The sequence below is a fragment of the Sarcophilus harrisii genome, chromosome 2 (assembly GCF_902635505.1).
Source record: "Sarcophilus harrisii chromosome 2, mSarHar1.11, whole genome shotgun sequence".
Lineage (NCBI taxonomy): Eukaryota > Metazoa > Chordata > Mammalia > Dasyuromorphia > Dasyuridae > Sarcophilus > Sarcophilus harrisii.
Window position 1 is genome coordinate 16,083,063 of NC_045427.1, and position 23,530 is coordinate 16,106,592.

The 23,530-nt window shown below is 42.4% G+C and overlaps 1 protein-coding gene across 1 annotated transcript in view; it reads right to left on the reverse strand.

Moving 5' to 3' along the window:
* DOCK5 (dedicator of cytokinesis 5) overlaps window positions 1-23,530 on the reverse strand; it is a 236,457-nt gene that overhangs the window by 48,889 nt on the left and 164,038 nt on the right. The window contains exons 23-33 of the mRNA XM_031949649.1: window positions 20,856-20,967; window positions 19,069-19,139; window positions 18,461-18,567; window positions 14,949-15,085; window positions 12,225-12,320; window positions 10,781-10,879; window positions 5,209-5,303; window positions 3,740-3,818; window positions 2,493-2,593; window positions 1,476-1,534; window positions 892-1,046 (exon numbers count right to left, since the gene is read on the reverse strand). Of these exons, the coding sequence (XP_031805509.1) occupies window positions 892-1,046; window positions 1,476-1,534; window positions 2,493-2,593; window positions 3,740-3,818; window positions 5,209-5,303; window positions 10,781-10,879; window positions 12,225-12,320; window positions 14,949-15,085; window positions 18,461-18,567; window positions 19,069-19,139; window positions 20,856-20,967 (1,111 nt within the window). The remainder of the gene's footprint in view (window positions 1-891; window positions 1,047-1,475; window positions 1,535-2,492; window positions 2,594-3,739; window positions 3,819-5,208; window positions 5,304-10,780; window positions 10,880-12,224; window positions 12,321-14,948; window positions 15,086-18,460; window positions 18,568-19,068; window positions 19,140-20,855; window positions 20,968-23,530) is intronic.

The following is a 23,530-nucleotide window of genomic DNA, read 5'->3' on the forward strand; positions in this document are numbered from 1 at the left end:
TCTAAGCCTAATACTCCACCATGATTATATACACATGTGGGCATATGTACATGTGATTATAATACATATGCAGACAGTTACCCCCTTTCACATCATGGGGTCAAGGGCACGGAGCCCCCTGTGCTCTGGAAAGTCTGCGACCTCCCTTCATAGCAGAGAAGAAGTCTGAATCATTATGGTACGAAAAGATAAAAGATATTATTATTATATTTATATATAATAAAATATATTGATACTATATATACTATACATATAATAAAATATACTAGATTTTAATAATACAATATATGTAAATATAAAAATAAAAATACTCTAATACATAGTATTATAGAATACTGTATTTTATGCATTTCTGAATTTCTAAACTTGTTCTTTGTCATGAAGCTTCCACAAAACTGTGCTTCGAATTCCCATTTCATTTTTTATGGCTCCCGCAATATATTGAAACTGTGATGGGGAAAGTCTCCATGTGGAAGGGATAATTGCATATGGAAACACACGCATATGGACTATGTTTATACATACACACATAAAATTTAAATAAAACATGATATTCATGCTCATTTATATACATCCACATATGCATGTGCAATACACACACACACACACACACACACACACACACACACGTGTCTGTAGCCCTGATGCTCCACTCCTTCCTTTACGAGACATTCCCTGCCCAGCACTTCTGCTGACCTTCACACTATAATGCTCTGGGATCATTTGAACCATGTGCTCTTTGTCACCCCGGGTATCCCACGGCCTGAGCAGACTAGTCTCGGAGCCTAATGGACAAGGGGGTCGGCCTGAAGGGGGGCCGGCCTATGGTGAGGCCAGCCTGAGGGGGACCGCCGGGTGATTTGCCAGGCTGCTGGTCCCAGCATTCCTTACCATCTGGAAGTTGTGATTTCCACTGAAATTGAACTCACACTGCATCATGTCGAAGAAGATGGGGATTGTGGCCTTCCGGAGCTCGGTCTCCGGGGTCAAGGTCACCTCCAAGATGGGACCCACCATGGAGGGAATGAACTTGATCTTGTGGGGGCCTGAAAGAAGGAGCAGACAAAGATACACCGGTGAGATCGGCGTGGAGGACTGAAGCCAAAGACAGGAAGCTGGTTTGGGGCTAAACCAACAGATTTTGGAAAAGGAGCAATCACAGGATGTGTTTGATGGCCCAAGGCCGCGGGTCTGCTTGTGGGCCAGGGGGTAAAAGACATCACCTCCGCCTGGGCAGCACAGCCTGAGAAGGGCTGATTTCAGATCTGGCTGAGGGAAATGTGCGGGGATTCAGCTCCCCATCTCTCAGGAGACCCCCGGGGGGCAGGGGAATGTGGAATTGTTGCAATACATTAACAGCCCTTGGCTCTCTTGGACACCTTGATGAGTGGGGAGAGGGGAAGAGAGGGAAGAGGGACATCCAGAAATGATCAAATATGGATCAATAAGCAGACGCTTAGGAGGTTTGCACTCACCCAAGTTATACCACATATCCCGGATTCTAAAGCCGATTTCCTTTCTCATATCCCCATATCTGGAAGGAAGATCAGTATAAATATTTTTTAGGGAAAACAAAAATGGAAAATACACTGAGATAGCTTCTTTTTTTTTTAAAAAAAAATGCAGAGAACTTTGGCCATCAAGAAGCAGAGGTGAGCAGCCGAGCCGGCAACGTTCCAGGCTGAGTACGACATAGTCTTGAAAACAGAAGCCACTTGGACACAGACATCTGTGGTTTTATCCTCATCCTTCAGCATTTATGTGATGTTTTAAAGTTTGAAAGGTGTTTACAAATACTGTTTCTTTTTATTTTCACATTAACTCTGGGAGATGGGAGCTATTATCATGTCCGTTTTACAGATAAGGCAACTGAGGCAGACGGAGGCTCAGTGTCTGCCCAACTCCAGATGCAGTATCTATCCACTGTACCTCCCAGTTGTTGACTATATTCAGTGAGATGTAGTGGTGAACAGTTACGTCATGACCCTAGCCCAGTCATGCTCTCTCATCTGGTGGGATTCTTACCCATCTTCTCCCATAGTTCTCTATGGTGAATCTGCCCCATTGTCCCTGTATCAGTTTTGTTGAAACTCTTCTAAGAAGAGTCTCATGACCGCCATGTTTTTATTTTTCATTAGACTGAAGTATAGAGTGTGTGGAAGGAAGTTATGAATAATAAGGCTTGGAAGTCAGCTTATGAAGGGCTCTAAAAGTCGACCAAGGTCAGGGTTACATTTGCTCCTTGGGACACTGATGTTCCCTCCAACCCAGACCTTTCTGACTCCAGGACCAGGTGTTCCATCTCCAGGCCTTCCAGGAAGGGTCATGATTTCCATTCAAGGAAAGGAGGGGGCCTCTCCTGTGCCCCACGGCGGGACCACATCATGGCCACTGAGAGGGAACGGCTGTTGGATCAAAGAAGGATGCATCCCAGCCTCAGGCAAGAACCCCTGATCTCCGCCCACCATGATGGGGACTCCATGGGCACTTACTTCTTGATCATTTTGGAGCGCTTGGCTTGAGAGAAGGTTTCCAGCTGAAGGGATTCGTGGGTGAGGAAGGCAACAGCCAAGTGGAAATAATTGTTCCAAAGCTACAGAGGATTCAGCAGGGAGATGGGGGTGGGAAAAGCAGAAAGCAAGGAATTAAGGGTCAGACTCAAACATGGTGGAAAGACACAAATGGAAAATCCATGAATAAATCACTAAAGCCGCCTGCTCCTCATAGGACCATCATCAATCTCCATTCTCTGTTGAAAGGGTTGAGATCCAGGGACCGAGACATATAGTACCAGTTTGGTACAGGAGGATGTTGTCTACATTTGGACATTTCTGAGTGAAAATTTTGGCACTCCTGGTTACCTGGGTGACAGCATCTCCCTGGGGCTCAGTTTCCCTTCTGAAAAATGGAGGTAATGGGTTTGGAATGGATATTGTGAGGTCCTGCCCAGTTCTACATCTATGATCCATGATCTCATTAACTAGATTGTGTGATGAACAATTCAGGGAAGGGAGGTACGTGGGAGCTCCCTACCCCAACCTATCCATCGATAGAGAAAAGCTGCTTATTGTTCAGAGAGGCTACTATAACTTGCAACCAACCAAGCAAGCAGCAGGTATTTATCAAGCACCTACTATGTGCCAATCACTGTACTAGGGGCTATTTATCAAGCACCTACTCTGTGCCAACCACTGTACTAGGGGCTATTTATCAAGCACCTACTATGTGCCAATCACTGTACTAGAGGCTATTTATCAAGCACCTACTATGTGCTAATCACTATACTAGTGACTAGAGACACAAGTAAAAATGAGCAAACAATTCCTCTTTTCAAGGAATTTACCTTCGAATGAAAGAGACAGCAAGAATATATAATAATGTAATGATATAATATGCCATTAAATAAGGTACCGGATATAATTCAATATGACCTACTTTATGTCAAAATAATTTTAATAGTCATTAATACAAGATAGCACAGGCTAAAATAAAATATTAATCATTTAGCTTTAGAATTTGACAGACATAAAGTCCCTCAGTTCTTCTACAAGTCTAGGCCACAGGCCACCAAACCCAGTGGTCATTTCCTGCCCTGAAGGGGCGAGGTAAGTGGGTTTTCTAAGCTCAGAGAATGAACAAACAGAAAAATAGGCCCTCTGGATGCATGAAGACCATGGAAAGATTGGCTTTCTTGGCCACAGTGCCAGATTAGGAATAATTTAGGGGAACAGTCTCTTACCTGGAGTTCAAAGCTTGCCTGATCCATGAAGAACTTTGTGAGAACTTCAGCAAAGAGGTTTATAGACCGGAGAAAAACCCTGGGGAAGAAGCAGTCTTGTGAAGAAAGTGCCCTCACAGTCACTAGATTCCTCCCCACATTCAGACACGAAGTCTTGGCTAGAATCATAGAACCTTTACGGTGGCAGGGACCTTAGACATTATGTAGTTTATGTTGTTTTATTTTTCAATAAGTCAACAAGCATCTATTAAGTACCTACTGTTTGCCAGGTACTAAGGATACAAAAATAGGAGTTTACAATCAAAGGATTTATAGTCTTATTTTCAAATGAGGAAACTGGAGCCCTGAGAGATTAAATAATCAGCTAATAAATGGCAGGGGCAGTCATTGTGACCCTTAGTCTTGGGTTTTTACAACTTTGGCTCCAAACTCAGCTTTCTAATTAATTCATTGAAGTGGACGCCGCTGGTCATTGGATCATGGAAACTCTATGTGGGAATGGAGCCCAGAGATCAGCCACAATCATCATAACACTCCTCTGAGGTTCAAAAGCCAGCTTGGTCATTCTAGTGTGGATGCCTGAAAGTTGTGGATTTGAATCCTGTGCTCTACACTTACCAACTGTGTGGCCATAAACCAGTCACTTAACATTTCTCAGGCTCCTTTTTCTCATTTGCAAAATGAAGATGATGATAACAATGGCCCCTGAACCTACTTAGCCCACTAGAAAAGCATAAAGGGCTCCACAAAGGGCACCTAGTAAAATGCTGTTCTGTCAGTTCATTCACGTCCAACTCTTTGTGTTCCCATTTGGCATTTTCTTGACAAAGATACTGGAGCAGTTGGCCATTTCCTTCTCCACTCATTTGTTAGATGGGGAAACTGAGTCTCAGATTGGAGTGATTTGCCCAGAGTTATACAACTAGCAAGTGTCTGAGCCTGAATTTGAACTCAGGAATTTGACCTCTATTCTCTCTAGTGAGCCACCTAAAATAGAGCATTTACTAATCATCCAGTTCCGTAATCATTTCTTAAATGCAAACGGCAATTTCTAATTGCCAAAGATGCAAAGGAAAAATGAAACCAGTTCCCATTGTTGGGTTTTTTATTTTTAAGGGAAGGGAGTCAGAGTCACAGAAACATGATTTCTTTGGTGCAGTGATCTCTATCCTCTATACAAGACTGATAACTGTTACCTATAATTTAAAGTCTTGGAGAGTCATTTGGGGACATTGAAAGTTTAAGTGGCTCATCCAGGGTCCTACAATCAGTACGTATCGGAGACTGGATTTGAACAGGTTTCATTACACCCGAGTACCTTTTGTTGGGGGACCCATCAGCCAACCTCGACTCATTCAATAGGTGGTGGGATGAAGCGTCATCCCTGATGTCTATCTCAGGTTTGGCTCCTTTGGACCGCCATGACAAGAGCCCTGAGCGCCTCTTCCTGGAGAAGCTCCCACCTTTACCTGTTCTGCATCATATTCATGACCATCCAGTCCGGGGGATACACATTCTTCCCAATGAGATCTTTGAACATGATGAAGGTTTCCATCAAGAAATCCTGCATAAAACACAGGCCAAGGAGAGTCAGGTGTTGTGGGTAATCTTAATGACAAAATTTGGCTTCAGAGAAGAAGTAAGGAAAGTCACCTTCCTTCCTCTTCATTATGTAGTAAAGGACTATGGGTAAAGAGTGAAACATACATATTCTCTTGTAGTGAGATGTTTTATCTCATTGAATCAATCAAAAAGTGTTAAGTGCCTTCAGAGAGTGAACAGATATGTATTAATCGGTACCAGATCAGGTGCTGGAGAAAATAAAGGCCAAAAAAACAGTCCCTGCCCTAAAGAGCTTATCATCATATTTATTATTTTATATTATTATTTTTTTTGGTTGTTATTATTGTTGTGACCAATGGGTAGGAATACGCTTTTTTTTACTGAGTCAGATGTTCACAGACTAAAAACACTAAAGCCTAGCTACAAAATGCACAGAAATCTTCTCATTTAATTCTTAAATAGATGTATATAAATTGCAGGTAGACTATTTTCCAGCTAACAAAGTTGAGAGCTTATATTCTAACGGAGGGGACAACAAGAACAGAAATAACAAAATAGAGAAAAGATGCTATGGCTAGGAAAGCTGGCCAGGACCTTAGCTAATGTTTTAAGCTGAATTGTGAAAGAAGCTGGGGATTTCCCATGAATCCATGCTCCACAGCAGAGCATCTGGTCATGGAGGGACAGTCGGTGAAACAGCATGGAGCTGGGAGTCAGAGCATTGTGTATGATGAACAGCAAGAGACCGGTGTGAGTGTGCTGTTGGCTTGGGTGAGAGGAAAGTGTCAGAAAATAGGAAAGTGGGAAGGGACTGGAGGAAAAAAGGGGATTTCATACTTAATCCTACAGGAAGGAGGGAGCCAATGGAGTTTATTGAGTAGTATAGTGACATAATTAGAGTTCTGCTTAGGATGATCTTTGCTCCAGGTGCAGTTCACAGAGGGAGAATGGGTATATTTGAATCATACTCATTTGAATATAATGGTTAAATCTGAAAATAAGATGGGATTTTTTAAAGGCATCGATTAAAAATTTTAAAAGGTCGTATTTTAATTGATTTTTAATGTTGCTTTCTTCTGACCTACAGGTTTCTTCAGTACAAATTTCTCACAAATGTCATACGTTGCTATTAGACTGCATTATGACAGTCTTGCACCTTGGAAATTCCCTAGAAAAAGGAGCACTACCCTCCGAAGAGCTTACATGTCTGTCTACAGTGTTTTGAAGGGGTTTTACCTAGAACTGGAGCTTGAGAGTCAAGAGACCATCCACCAGTGGGGACATCAGAGGTCATTTGCTCTAAATAGGAGGAAAGAGGCTCAGGGAGAGTTTCGGTGACTTGTTCAGGATTATATGAAGAATAAGTGGTCTAGGACTCAAACCCCAAGTGAGCACCACTGTGCCTCCTGCAGGAGCTCATTGGAGAGAAGCTGACAGAGTCCAGGTGAAGGTAACCATGTCAAGTCTCAAAATCAACTCATAATCTCATGGATTGGACCTCAAGAGGCCATCTTCATTTGACAGATGAGGAAACTGAGGGCCGTAGAGGCCCCTGAGCCAACAGCTAGTGCCAGAATTTGAATCTAGGTCTAGTAATCTCCCGATGATGCTATGTGGAGGGTGGGTCAGCTCGATAAGCAAAGGCCTGGGAGGCAGAGCGTAATTTTGTTTATTTTTTCAGTCATGTCTGAGTCTCCGTGGCCCCACTGGGGGTTTTCTTGGCAGAGATACTACCACGGTTTGCCATTTCCTTCTCCGGCTCATTTTCCTGATGAGGAAACTGGGGAAAGTGACCTACATGGGGTCATGTGGCTAGGAAGTATCTGAGGCCGGATTTGAAGATGGGAAGTTGAGTCTTCCTGACTCCAGGTCTGCTGCTCTATCCTCTGAGCTATCTGACAGGTGTCTTCCAATATCTGAAGGGCTGTTGGAAGAACCTGACTCTAGAGGGAAGGGGAAAGGATGGGGGCTGCACAAGGACTGATTTCTGTTTAATGTCAGGAGAACTTACCTAATAATGAGGAAGAATGACAGCAGTCAGGTGGTCAGATTTAATGGCAGATAGGAGAGGGCATGCATAGAACACTGGTTTTTACCTGAATTCAAACCCCACTCTTTACTAATTTTATGACACTGGGAAAGTCCTTTAGATTCCCTCATCTTCAGTGTCCACATCTGGAAAATGGGAATAATAATAACACCCATTTCCCAGAGTTGTTGTGAAGGTAAAATGAGGCCACATATATAATTATTAATCTTAAAATACTAATTTATTATTTATTACAAACCAAAAATACTAAAATACACCATCTCCTTGTGAGAGGGACACTAAGAAGGAATGGAACAGGCCAAGGGCAAGCAGCGGGACAGGGAATCATGGCGGCAGGGAGTCTGAATAATCCCCAAGGTAGCAGGACAACTGAGAAAGTTACCTGTTCAACAAGAGGCTTCATCAGTTTTACAATCCTCCACCTGAATACTCAACCATCAAGCGTTAATTAAATACCTACTATGTGTCAGACATAATGCTAGGCACTGGAGTTCCAAAGATAAAGCGGGAAACAGTCCCCTGAGACAGATTGATATAATATGGCATGGTTTGTAAAGTGCTTGGAGACTCATAACTCAGGTATCCAATACTGGTAGCATTGTTCCCATTCTACAGACAAGGAAACTGACTCAGAGGTATTACAAGCTAGTGATGCAGCAGAAGTGAGATTCGAACTCGAGTGTTCCGTACTTTCTGTCCCTTGTTTTTGACATGAAAAAAAAGGTCAGAGATCAGATCAAATAAATCCTTTGTATTTTAACAGAAGTGGAAGGCTATCACCAAAGTGTCCTGTAGGGGGCTACATTGCTCAACAAAAACGAACTGAAATCACCCTTTCTAGTGGCTCCCCTTAGTCACCTTCTGGGGAGGGAGATGGCAGCCGGATTGTGGGATCATAGTCCGCACAGGAAGTGAGCCCAGAGTCCAACCTGCTCACTTGACAGATGAGGAAACTGAGTCCCATGGAATTTAGGTCACTCACCCAAAGTCATTAAGCCTCAGAGGTGGGATCTGAACTCGGGACCCTGAGTAGCCTCTCCCCTCCAGCCTTGTCCTTGGTGGAAGAAGCAAACACCCCTGACACTATCCCCAAGCAAGGAATCAGGTTTCCTTGACCCGACTAGATAATTTATCTCAGTGATGGTTGTTTATTTGGTCATTCGTCAGTCATGTTTGACTCTTTGGGACCCTGTGGACCATCATCTCTATAGAATTTTCTTGACAATGAATGGCTTGCCATTTTTTCCTTTGATGAATTAAGGCAAACAGGTTATGTGACTTGCCTAGGGTCACACAGCTAGTAAGTTCATGAGGCTGGATTTGAATTCAGGTGTTCCTGACTCCATGTCAAGCACTCTACCCACTGAGCCATCTGGCTGCTCCTCTAGTTAAACACAATAATCCTTTGGAATTTATTGCATGTTTTTTTTTTTAAAGCATCACGCAGTCAAGAATGTCATCCCCCTTTTATAGTCCTGCCCCAAACCAGACAGGCAAGATGCTGGAGGCTTTGGGAAGAGAAGCTGCACTCCCCAGGCTCTCCGACCTCAACTGCTACAATTGCTCCAAGGCCTTTGTCATCCTTATTCCCATAAGCACCTCAGACCTGAACTGGACATTTCACTGCCTGCCTTCTTGGGGGCTTTTACAAAGGATTCCCGACCTCCTTCCTCCCTCTTCCCCATCATCTACGACTTCTTCACCAGCACCCTTCCTGGCTCGCCTCAGGTGAGCCTCCCACGGCCCATCTCCCAGCTTTCCTTCTCACACCATTAGATGTTTGCTTCTCTGTTACAGGCTGTGGCTTCCCAGTAAAATAGAAACGTCTCCAACAGGAGGAACGGCTGCATCTTTCATTTTATCCCTCTAGCACCCAGCGCAGTGCCCGGCATAGTGGAGTACTTAAGGAGTGCTCCTCAGACTGAGTCAAAGATAGAAAGGAAGCCCCCACTTGGACTAAAATATTCCTCACAGCACATTCTGTGGCAGGAAAGAACTGGAAATAAAGCAGATGCCTACTTCTTGGGGAATCACCAAAGCAGATGTTATAGGAACACATATATACCCAATACTAGGAAAAATACATGATGAACACAGAAAAGCTCAGGAGGACTTAGAGCAGTGGTTCTCAAACTTTTGTTTTCAGTATCTTTATCCTATTAAAAATGATTGAGGATCTCTCCAAAGCGTTTTTGTTTATCTGGGTTATATTTATAGACATTTACCATATTGGGAATAAAAACTATTTTTGAATTTGTAGCTCCTCTAAAAGGGTTTCAGAGATTCCCAGGATTTTGAGGCTAGACCATACTTTGAGAACCACTGACTTATAGGAACTGATGCAGAGTGAATCAAACGGAATCAGGAAAACAATATGCGCCATGATAACAACAACGAAACTGAAAAGAATCACAAAACAAAACAAAAGGCAACGCTGTGTTTTCATACTGACCGTGTTGGGTCCTAAAGGAGAGATAGTAGAAAGTGTTTCTCTCTGTCATTTGTGGATATAGCAGAATATAGGTGCACAATACACACATATGCATACATACACGTATACATATACATTTGTATATATGTAAATATATATATGTGTGTATATATATATATATACTGGTATTCTCTGTGCATAGATACGTGCACATGTATATAATATATGCATATATATATGTATATAGATTTTGCACCTATTTTTCTGTGGTATATTAAAATGTGCATGTATGTATATACGTATATATGTTTTGCAGCTATATTCTGGTATATATGTAGTTGTATTATGTATTATATGTGTATGTATATATTCTGCACTTATATTTTATATATATATATATGTCCATGGGGGAATTGTACCAATATGCACGTATTCTGCATGTTAATACATGTGCATCTGTATGTGTATTTACTCTGCTATGTCTGCAGACACAAGTGTGTTTGGGTATGTGCTTGTATTATTTATTGAATACATTTTCACACTCAGTGGATATGCAGGTTACTTATGCTGAACAGCTTTTATCATCCTTTGCTAAGGAAGGAGTGAATATGGGAGATATAAATGAAGATGACATGAGGAAAAAAAGATCTAAATAATTTTTTTTTTTTTTTGCTGAGGCAATTGGAGAGAAGTGACTTGCCCAGGGCCACACAGCCAGGAAGTGTTAAGTGTCTGAGGCCAGATTTGAACTCAGATCCTCCTGACTTCAGGATTGGTGCTCTAACCATTGCACCAACTACCTGTCTCTAAATAAAAATTTTAAGACAAAAAGATCTGAATACCAATTTTAAGAATGGGTGTTCAGTGTGATGAAATGGGCCTGGATAAATAGATCTAAATGCAAGTTTTAAGAATGGGTGAAATGGCCTGGAAGCAAGGAGCTTCTGATTCCGGGATAGTGTTTCCTGTCTGGCAGGATTTGCTGATGACAACTTACAATGATATCCTGCCTGGTCTTGAAAGTGCTGATATAGTAGTTATAATGGAAATCATCCATCTGCCGGAGGATGGCAGTCATGCAAGCCACAAAGCTGCCCTGGAAAAGAGAAAGGACCATTAAGTGAGGTTTCGCACATGAGGAGTCCCTCCCAGGATGCTTTGGGAAAACTTCACTGCCATCAGACTGAGGACAATGGGATTCTACTCTAGAGGAAATATGTTGGATGACAGGGCTCCAAGACAATGTGGCTCGGTTTGTGCTCAGGTCTTGAGAGGGTTGGCTCCTTTATACCCCTCCCAGCAATAGGCTATCCCCTCTGTGTGACTGATGGTGTAACAGCTGACACGATGGGTACACTACATTGGGTACACTACACTAGGTACACTACACTGGGTAGATCAACAGTAAAGGCCATGAGCAGATGTCTGAAGCCATTGCTCTGAGCCAGCTCTTTGCAAAGGTGATGGCCCATGGATCTTCCTTAGATATAGTTGCAATTCTAAATTTGTCTTTTTCTCAAAGAATCCATCACTCTGTTGATTTCTTTCTTTTTTTATGGCTCTCTATTTTCCTCTATCAATCTCTATTTTATTATTATTTTAAAAAATTTTAATAGCTTTTGATTTACAAGTTATATGCATGGGTAATTTTACAGCATTGACAATTGCCAAACCTTTTGTTCCATTTTTTCCCCTCCTTCCCCCCACTCCCTCCCCTAGATGGCAGGATGACCAATACATGTCCTCTATCTCTCTCTAATTCTTTCTTCTGTTCCCCTCATCTAGCTTGACTAGAGATGTGACACATGTACTATTGAAGACTCTGTCCAGAGACATATGGAAACCCTTGGGAGCAGCAGTGGGCAGGATGCAGATCGGATAACCCAAGCCTTGGGGTTCTGAGATCCCTGGCAGTATGATCTGAGACACTTGGCAGGGCATCCCTGGAGATGTAGCACTCTAAACCTCAAGGTTTCAGTGGGTTCTAATCCCAGGAAGGAAAGGCCAGAATAAGAACCTCAGGGCAAGATCAAACAGAGGTTATCACTCCATGCAAAAGTGTTACAAGGGGCAAAAGCTAGCCTGGGTGCAAAACCCTAATTCAGGAACAAAGTTAGATAAATGAGCAGAAAATACTGTTCAAAATGAATTTTTTTCCAAATTTGAAATTTTAAAAAATGCAAAAAAAAAAACCCCAAACAAATCAAGTTTTCTCTGAAGAGGTGACAAAAATCACCTCTCCCGAGACTCCCTGCTTTGCAGTAGAGAGGACTATGGGTATGCATGTCAGGATCTGTGGCTGCTTTCAGTTGTTTTCCCTGATTATTTTGTTATGGGGGACAGCTGACATGGTAGGGAGAGAAGCTCTATATTCAGAAATGAAAGTCATATAGAAAAATAAATCAACATAAATTGAAGAAATGTTTAAAAACGGTTCTCACTATGTGGGGAGATTGCCGGCTCATCCCAATCACCGTCCGATTGATCCTCCTCAACAGGCGCTCCATGATCAGCTGGATGTGCATCGAGGTAGGGCCCTGGGAGAGAAACACAAGCGAAGGCTGAGCATTTCACAACTGAAATAGTGCCATGTCCCAGAGTGCTCTGCGTTCAACAGCCTCTTCCTAGTATCTAACTGACTTCTTCCCTTTAGAAAAAGAGACTGATAAAAAAAATCAGAGCAAGTATTCAACTGAGTGGATAATGACGAATATGAGATCTGGAAAAATAGTCCTTTGTGAATATGTTGTAAAGCAGATGACTTATTATTTATTCCAAAAATATTTCTCAGTTAACTACTACATGACCGTAACTAGTCAGTTATAGAGTTAGGACTAGAAATCAAGTCCTCAGTTTAAATAGTGTTAGACAACAGCTCAGTGGATAGAGTACTGCAAATTTAAATCCAGCTCAGACACTCAATATCTACTACCTGTGTGACCCTACAAGTCACTTAATTCCAATTGAATCTGCAAAAAAAATAATATTGGTTGTAGTTTTTTATATGCTGGGTATATTTTATAGTCTATTGTTGTTCAGTTGTCCCTGATTTGTGATTGCGTTGGGGGTTTTCTTGGCAGGCACTGGAATGGTTGGCCATTTCCTTCTCCAGTTCATTTTACAGATGAGGAAACTGAGGCAAGCAGGATGAAGTGACTTGCATAAGGTCACTGAGTGTCTGAGGCTGCATTTGAATTCAGATCTTCCTTTCTGCAGTCCCCATGCAACATGCATTACAGGGTCCCTAGTTGCTCCTTAACAAACTTATAGTAATCATACCAGAATATTAATGCTCATTCTATAGGGTTTGGAGTATAACTTTGCATTTTGCATGAACTGGTTACAGTCAAGCTACTGGCAAGCAGCCTTCTTTCTTTGTGTCTCAGTTTCTTTACTTACAACCTGAGGGGAGTGGATTAGAGCAGAAGGATCCCACTCTAATAAAAATACATCTCTGTGGGCAGCATATTGAGTTAGAAAACCCCAAATTAACATTATCTGTGTTGCACTGGATTTTTATTTAGTTTGCTAAACATTTCTAAGCAATTAGTGCAGTCAATTGTTAGGACTGGAATCAAGAAACTATTCTGTCAAAATCTGGCTTAGTTAGGAAGCCCCTGGAGTTCTCTTTCCCAGAAGTATTTTTGTTATTTGTAGAGGCAATCGCCCAGGATCACACAGCAATTAAGTGTCTAAGGCTGGATTTGAACTTTGATCCTTCTGATTGCAGCACCATTGTTCCATCCCCTGTGCCAACTACCGGCCCCACTAGAAGCAAACATTCTGGTTTCCCTTTCTTTTCCACTTTCTAAACTTTATTCTTGTCACATATCTAGTCTATTCACGCCATTCCCCAGCTCCCCACATTAAAGTGTAAGCTCCTCCAGGGCAGGTCCTCCACTGGTTTTCTGTCTGGCACGTGAACCTTGGGGGAGGCGATCTGAACTGCAAGGTTGCCCAAGAAGCTGCACCAGAGGGCTCAAAGATACCCTGGGCCCTTGGGTGGGGTTGAGCTGGTCTCTGCAGAGCTGCTGGGAGCTCCCTGTGCACACCACCAGGAGCTCTCCATGCACACCTCAGGAGCTCTCCATGCACACCACCGGGAGCTCTCCATGCATAACACCTGGAGCTCCCCATGCACAGCACCAGGAGTTCACCGTGCACACCACCGGGAGCTCCCACGCACCAGGGCTTCCATGCCACCTAGGAGTTCACGGCACACCTCAGGAGTTTCCAACCCACCTCAGGAGTTTCCATAAACCTCAGGGGCTCCATCCCACCCAGGAGTTCCATCACACCACCGGGGAGCTTTCCCCATGGGCCCCCAAAGCACCAGGGTTCACCATGCACACCACCGGGGTTCCATGACAGCACCAGGGCCTATCACACCACCAGGAGTTTCCATGCACACCTGGGTTCACGGGCAAACCCAGGGCTTCCAACCCACCTCAGGAGTTCTCCATGCACACCACCAGGGTTTCCATGCACCCGGGCCCATGCACAACCGGAGCCTCCATGCATAACACCTGGAGCTCCCCATGCACAGCACCAGGAGTTCACCGTGCACACCACCGGGAGCTCTCCATGCACAGCACCAGGAGCTCTCCATGCACACCACCAGGAGCTCTCCATGCACACCTCAGGAGTTCACCGGGCACACCTCAGGAGCTCTCCATACCCACCTCAGGAGTTCTCCATGCACACCTCAGGAGCTCTCCATGCACACCTCAGGAGCTCTCCATGCACATCACCGGGAGCTCTCCATGCATAACACCTGGAGCTCCCCATGCACAGCACCAGGAGCTCTCCATGCACCTCAGGACCTCACTGGGCACACTTCCAGGAGCTCTCCATGCACATCACCGGGAGCTCTCCATGCATAACACCTGGAGCTCCCCATGCACAGCACCAGGAGCTCTCCATGCACCTCAGGACCTCACTGGGCACACTTCCAGGAGCTCTCCATGCACACCTCAGGAGCTCTCCATACCCACCTCAGGAGCTCTCCATGCACACCACCAGGAGCTCCCCATGCATATCACCAGGAGCTCTCCATGCACACCTCAGGAGCTCTCCATGCACACCACCAGGAGCTCATCGTGCACATCTCCAGGAGCTGCTGGTGCACAGAGGACCAGAGTGTGGCTGGGTCCGGGCTAACTCACCACATCCTTCCTGTCCAGCACCTCCAGGATGTTTCGAAGCAGCTGGGAGCTGGCCTCCAGATCAGGCTTGTTGCAGTTGTCATCGAGCTGGCCGCTGAGCTGGTCAATAAGCAGGGGCAGCAGGGCATCTCTGCACTCTGAGGAAGGAAATGGGGACACCACGCGACCGCTGACTTGGATCCGTGCAGGCTCTCTGTTCTCAGTCAAAACCAGAGTCCCTGCATGGGGCCAGGCCCTCACCAAGCTAGCTGGGCCATCTTGGACAACCTCAGCATGGATTAGCTACGGTCCTTCTCTTCCTTCCTTCCTTTTCCCAAAACCTTCCTCAATCTCTTTCCCCTTCTTTGTCATTTTTCCTCTTTCATCTCTTCTATATTTTCTCTCTCCCTTCCTCAATCTCTTTTCCCCCTTCTCTCTCATTTTCCTTTTTTTCCTCTCTTCTATGTCTTTTCTCTCCCTTCCTCAATTTCTTTCCCCTTCTCTCTCATTTTTCCTTTCTTTCCTCTCTTCTATGTCTTCTCTCTCCCTTCCTCAATCTCTTTCCCCTTCTCTCTCATTTTTCCTTTCTTTCCTCTCTTCTATGTCTTCTCTCTCTCTTCTTTCTCACCCTCATTTCATTCCCTTTTTCTCTCTCACTCCTTCCCCCCCCCACCCACAACTTGTGCTTAAAATAAAAACCACAACATCCAATTTCTGCAGAGAATCAGTGAACCAAATCGTAGGCTTGGAGTGAGGAGACAAATTCAAATTTTGCCTCAATTGATCACTAGTTAATCTAAGTGATCAATTTCTATTAACTAACTAATCAAATCTAAAGGCCAATCATTAACCATGTTCGAGCTTAGTCTTATCATCTACAAAATGGGGATAATTCTTCACATAAATTAATGTGTAAACACAGAAACATAATCAGAGGGCAAGGTGAATCTGGACTTTGTGACCCATGAAGACATGATCACTAGATGTTCAATATCCAAATTGAGTCCCGGATAGGGAAGTAACTTAAAATCACAAAGCTCTTTCAAGTTTAATATAATTAATATAGAATAATATAAACTAATATGTTAATGTATAATGTTATATGTGACATATATAATGCAGAATGATATGGGAAAGTAATTTAAGTCACATAGCTCTTTTAATATTATTAATATAATTAATATAAACTAATATGTTCATATATAATGTTATGTGACATATTAATGCAGAATGATAAGGGAAAGGAACTTAAGTCACAAAGCTTTTTAAAGTTTAATGTAATTAACAAAAAATAATATAAACTAATATGTTAATATATGTTATATATGACATATATAATGCAGAATGATAAGGGAAAGCAATTAAGTGACATACTTCTTTTAAGTTTAATATAATTAATATAAACTAATATTTATTAGTATAAATATATAATGTTATATGTGACATATATGATGCAGAATGATATATTAAAACTAAAGGTATTAATGTGATTAATAGAAACTCAGGTTTTGCAATGTTGGAGTTGGAATTTCCAGTCTAACCATCATTTGCAAACTGATTCCAGGTCCCAGTGGAAGAATTCACTTTTAACTCTATATAGATTTATGAGAATAAAGGGGATCGTTATCTCCCTCTGGGAGCGTGGTGATCATTTGGGGATTCTACTCCCCAGTTGCAGTGTAACCTTCACCTATTTTGGCTCCATGCTGAGCTCAGGGGCCACATTTGTGGGCAGAAGGGAGGTCACCCAGCAGGTAGCAAGGGTAATCACGCCTCCCAGGTGGTCTCGGCTGGACACAGAAGAGCCAGGCTATTGCACCTCCCACCATCCTGCCTTCACACGTGCTCAGAGCCTGTCTGTCTCAGGGACTTAGTCCAGTTCATCCAAAGCAGACCAATTCCAAGGCTGTCACCTTCACTGCCTCAGTGGAGAACATCCTCAGATCTTGCACAAGACTTGGGATATTAGAGCTTATAACAATCGGTGCCAGTGTCTCCTTGTAGACTGTAACCAACTTAAGGGCTGGAACTGCCCTTCATAAAACACTATCCCCACAGTGGTGAATTCAGAACTCATGCAAATAAATACCCAAGGGGCGTAATAAATGTTTGCAGAATTTGTGGTTATTTATAATTCAACAAAATTAAACCAAATAGAGCGAGTGTAAGCCAGGCACTGGCACAAAATGAAGCAGCTTTGCCTTCTGTGAGCTTATACCAGCAGGAAAGGGCCTAGAGGCTCCCCACAGTCTGCCCTAGCCTTTCCATCATGCTGTGAGCAGGGGGAGGCTCTGGGAATACAGGAGACTGTATTCCCAGTTGTTCCCAGAAGGATGATGCAAGCCCTGAGTATTTGGGAAGTTACAGAGACTCAGGATCTGATCTCGGCTTCCCCTGAAGAGCAGATTCTTGAGGCTTCAATAAGCATCTAGCCAGCACCCTGCTGATTCTTCTGGGAGAAGGGTCAGGGGCTCCAGAAGGCTGGGCGGACATTGCACCCCTCACCGCCTGACTCTACAGGAATGACATCTTGGACACATCCTTGACTTCCTTAACTCTGAGACACTATCCCTCCTGATTCCCTATTTTTAATCTCTGACCCCTCGCTGAGCTCTAGACAAGTAAGGCCTCCTAGGGACATTAGAATTTTCCCTAAACCATCAATCCCCCACCTGCAGAAGCATTCCCCCAGAAGGAATGGTAAAATTCAGCTCTTTCAGTAGAAACTTTGTCATTGTTGGCTCTTTGGATTTAAGGCAATTTCAATAGACTTGTGATGGAAAGAGCCATCGACATCCAGAGAGAGAACTATGGAGACTGAATCTGGATCAAAGCAGAATTTTTCACCTATTTGTTGTTGTTGTTTTTTTTTTTTTTTCTTTCTCACATTTTTTCCCTTTTTGATCTGATTTTTCTTGTGCAGCTCAACAAATATGGAAATATGTTTAGAAGAATTGCACATGTTTAACCTATATAGGACTGCTTGCTGTCTTGGGGAAGGGGGAAGGAGAAGAGAGAGGGAAGAAGTTGGAACACAAGTTTTGCAAAGGTTTTACATGTATTTGGAAAAATAAAATAAAATAAAAAAGAAATTTGGACATTTCTGTCTATTTTCAGTTTTTAGCAAAGTGTCTAGTTCACAAATGATCCAGATTTAGTCTCAACATCCCAATTTTAAGGATGAGGAAACAGATCTAGAAAGGTGACTTGGAGGTTACACAGCTGGTCGGTGCATAGTGATGGTTCTATATTTCAGAATCTCAGAAATGGCGACATGTCCTTCATCAGGAGCTTTTAGATCTGGAGCTAAGAAGTGACCTTAGGGACCATTATTCTCTATGTGAAGAAACTGAACCACAAATTTAGGGCTAGAAAAAGACTTGAAGGTCATAGAGTCCAGCCCCTGCATTTTAAAGAGGAGGGAAGGAGTCGGAGGCTCCTACTTGGGCTATTGCCTAGGGTCACCAATGGCAGAGCTAGCCTTTGAACCAAATCCAGGGCTTTTTCCCAGGCTGAATTGGGGCAACACTCACCTGTCTGGTGAAAAAGGTGACTCTCCACTATCTTGGTCATGCAGTTCAGCTTCTGTCGGACGAGCTGGTTATCAGGGATGCTTTGGATGAATTTGCTGAAGAGGACGCTGCAAGGAGAACCAGATCCATCAGGGGCTTCTCTGGTCCGTCACCCCCCCCCCCCCACACACACACACCTTCCCTGCCAGGGGCCAGCATGGCCTTTCCCAGCCTTGCTAGGATTTAGGTTGATGGGGAGTCCACAGAGCACAGAGAGGCAGTCCCGGAGGCTCAGAGAAATCTTTCTCCGGCTCACCCCTTCTCAAAACATCCCCTTTCATCAGGAGCTTGCAATAGCCTGGTCCACCTCAATGGCCATGCTCCTGCCTCTAATGCCAATAAGATCCTGGATTGTGTCTCCCCTCAGCCCTTGGGCACACGGCTCCTATGGCTTTTCCTCAGGTAGGTTATTCGTGGCCGGGGTGCATTTTTGGTCTGTTTGGGGGTACACGTATGCATGTGTGCTCAGGGAGACACTGGTCTGATCAGTAATGAGACCCTCCTCCTTCGCCAGCCCCAGGGCCATATTTTATCTTGGCTACATCTGAATGACCAACTCCCTCCTTTACCTGAGTTCAACAGGATCAAACACCATCTTGACATCATTAATTATATTAGGAAGGTACTTCAGAGCCGCACCCTGCAAGAAAAGGAAGACATGGAAAGCTGGAACCGAACCAATCCCCTCATCCTACAGATGAGGGAAGTGAGGGCCAGAGGCAACAAAGAAGTGACTTGTCCACAGATAGTGAGGGGCTCCATCAAACTTCAAACCCGTGTTCCCCGATGACAAGTCTTGTTGCCAGAGAGATTCCCAAGAGAAAATCATGAGATCCTGGAAGTGTGGAATAGGTTCCAGGGACAGGTGGATAAAGGGTTTTTATTTTGAAAACAATATCAACAATATTATTATTATTCTTTCTATGTCAATAGAAAGAATAATAGGAATAAAAAAACAAAATCTGAATTCTGTGAAATTAAAATGATTAATCTTAATCCCAAAGAAAACATGTGAAAAGTCATCTCCCTCTCATTTTTTCAGAAGTGGGTACAGAATATTGCATATAATGTCCCTCTTTTTCTTTTTCTTATAAGGAATTATCATCTGGAAAAGAAAAGGAGGAATATATTGGGAAATGGAAAGAATAACAGGAATAAAAGAACAAAATCTGAATTTGGTGAAATTAGAACGATCATTCTTAATCCCAAAGAAGACATGTGAAAAGTTATCTCCCTCTCATCTTTTCAGAGGTGGGTATAGAGTATTGCATGTAATGTCCCTCTTTTTAAAAAAATTCTTATAAGGAATTATCACCTAGAAAGGGAAAAGGGAAACAAATTGGGAAACATAGATGGTGTGAAAATAAAATATCAATAAATATATATTTAAAAACTCCCAGACCAAAAAGCAAATCAACAAAAAGAAAAGCTGTTTAAAATTTAGGCTTAAATAAGATGCTAGCATTCACTTTCCTAAGTTCTTCAATAAATTACAAAATAAGGGAGTGCCCTTTGAGATGCTTTCCAACCTAAAATCTGTATGTGATTTTGAGGGACCCCACTGGGCCCTGGATCTCAAATAACCAACAAAGAATTAGAGTTTGATTTCTCCAAGCCATCAGCAACATTCCCCAGTGTTGGTCTTAGAATCAGCAGAAAAAATTTTCTTTTTGGAAAAAGAAATTTCCTATTTATCCAAGAAAGATGCTAATTCTGGGACCTTTCAAAGAATGGCATCAAGAAAGAACTGGCACCAATGAGCTTCAAGTATAAAGTCCCAGGGTTCTCACAATCCTATTAAAAAAACTCTCAGAGAATTTTCTCCTTCTCTTTTGAATACTTCCCATTTTCCTTGATTTCTTGATTTCTACATCTATTACTCATCTCTTTTACTAGATTATGAGCATCTCACAAGCAGAGAAAGTGTCTTATTCATCTTGAAATTTCCCAAGTTATCAGCACATTGCTTTGCACATAGTAGGGAGATAATCAATGCTTGCTTGTTGAATGAATGATAGAGAAATGAATGAATGAATGAATGAACAATGAATGAAAGCTGAATGATAGCAACGACAGTTACAAATACTTGACTCTCTTGAAGGGGAGACTCTCCAGGGATAAGACGACTGTGTAATGGCACCCTTAACAATTGTCTTAATTTACATGTATCAACAAAGAAAGCAAAGACATGTGTGCAAGTATATTTTATGTAAAACAGGTGCATGAAGCACAAGGAGCTCTCCTAGTGTACTAGAAATTTGATTCTTTTTGGCAAAAATAAAATAAAATAAAAATCGATCACTAGACAACACACTCAGTCTCTAAGACAAGTTATATCTGTGAATATCATACCAACCTTGATCTTAACAGCTTCTTCCAGGGGTCTGTCCATTAGATTATTAAAGGAAAGAAATAGATGGCGAATTGCATTGTTAAATTCATCCCCATCTTCACTTTGACCATAAAATCTGAAGGAAAAAAGAGGAGAGAGTAAGGGAATAATTAAACTCAAATATAACCATATCCACAAATCTGGGGCGTGTCCATTACCTTATTGAAAGCAAAAGGCAGATCTGGAATTAGGAAGAGCTGAGTTCAAATCCAGCCTCAGCTAATATTAGCTGTGTTATTGTAAACAAGTTATTTAATCTCGGCCTGCCTCAGTTTCTTTATCTGTTGAAAGGAGGTAATAATAGCAACTACCTTTCAGAGAAGTTGTGAAGTCAAATGAAATCATATTTGTAAGGCATTTTGCCAATCTTAGAGTGCTATATAAATATATATTTTATATATATAAAAGCAAATATATAATATAAAAGATATATTATCTTTTAATATGATTCTTTCAGATTTTCTAAGTTATTTAACCTCTATTTGCCTCAATTTTCACATTGGTAGAAAAGAGGTAATAATAGAATCTACCTTTCAGGGAAGTTGTGAAGATCAAATGAAATCATATATGTAAGACATTTTACGAATCTTAGAGTACTATATAAGTTTTATCTCTTAATATGATTCTTTTAGATTTTACAGGATCTCTCTGAATAACCCAAAACACTTAAAATCTGGAGGAAATCAGGGAAATAATTTCATAACTGCTATTCTGTACACAGTCTCTGGCTGGGCAATCATGGAATGGCAAACTAGTTATTAAGTTCTGGGGACCCAGAGATGGTCCTTGCTCTAAAGGGACTTCCCACTAATCTGGACACATAATACATAAAAAGGGATTTAATTCAAGGCAGATGGCAGACCAGGGTATACTTAGTTTCACTAGGTTCTGGAAAGGGAAATAGGGCATATGCTCAAGGCCCTCAGTATCGTAGGAAGCAATGGCAGGAGAGATAGTGGCCCTACTAAGGATGCCATGGTCAGAATGCATAATTCTAGCAAGTATGGAGGGGAGACAAAGGAATTAGCTGCGAGGAGTTGTCCACCACCTGGAGGGGAGTGTGCAATATGTTAATAGGGGCTAGGCTGGGAAAAGGGAGAGTCTGGAGTTTTTCATGATGACATCCGGTAGTGCTGTTTTTATGGCCGGGCTTCTCCTTGGTGATTGAGATGTTGAAGGGAAGGTTCCCAGATCCTAATTATAGCATCCCTGAATCTCAGCATTGGAAAACACTTCAGGAGTAACCTGTACCTGCCCCACTATCCACATCCCTACATCCCTACATCAACCACAATGAGATAGAGACACAGGCAGATGGAGAGATATACATTCAGACACAGAGATGGATGGATGGATAGTTAGGAAGGTAGATAAATAGATAGATGACAGATAGATAGACACATAGATTGATAGACATATAGCTGGATGGATGGATATTTAAGTAGATAGATAAATAGATGATAGACATATAGATGGATAGACATATAATTGGATGGATGGATAGAGAGAGAGATAAATAGATGATAGACACAGATGGATAGACATATAGTTGAATGGATGTATAGATAGGTAGAGGGATAAATAGATGATAGATAGACAGACACATAGATGGATAGACATAGAGTTGGATAGATAGATAAGTTGTTAGATAGATGGATGGATAGGTAGATGGAAGCATGGATGTACGGCTCTGCAGATAGACAAATTGGTGATAGAAAATACAGATAGACAGATATCAGGTGAGATGTTTGTAAATTGCTTAGCCCACTGCCTGGCACAAAGTAGACAGGGTGATCTGAGACCAAGAAGCAAGTGATCAGAATTATTAGATGTGTTTCCTAGATCTGAGACTAGTATATCTCAAAAAGGCCAGAGGAATAATAATTAGTACATCAGAATTAGAAATTCTAAAGGAAAAAGGACCTAGAGGATCTCAAAATCAAAATTCTGATAATAAAATCATAAGTGATCCTGATAAGCAAGGAAATGATGAGACAAATTGATGTGGTGGCCCAGGGGACAATATGACATCTTAGAAAAAACACATGGAAAAGATGAAAATGATTTCCCACAGCCAGCTTTGTATCCTTTGTGCCCAGCAGGCAATGCTGGCAGGAGAATGGAATCTTTAGGGCAGAGACTTTCTATCCCCATAACTTGGCACAATGCTTGGCACACAACAGGTGCTCAATAAATGCTCCTTGTATTGAATTGAATGGGTGAACAGAAACTGGATGTATTTTCTCAGTAAGGTGAAAAGATCAAACGATCTTGACAAAAACACTTAAGGGAGTAAGTGGGTAGTGGCGGTTTTTCAAAAGCTTAGTTAAAAGGAAGGAAAAGACCTTCAGCTTGAAAAAGATGGTGCAAGATCTGGCAGAGAGAACACAGAACGGGTCAGTTTCTAAGGAGGATGCTTCACAACCAAGAAACATTAAGCCAAAGATAGTCAAGAGGGCATGGAGAGACAGGAGAGGTGAGGAGATAACGGAAGGCTGAGCTGTGGTAAATGCCTTCCAGACTCTGGGCTGAGATGCTAAAAATTATAATTAGGTGATTTGGAGGGGAGGGAGGAGGACAAAGACTGGAGGGGCTCGCATTTCCTTTTCCAGCTCATTGTACAGATGAGGAAATGGAGG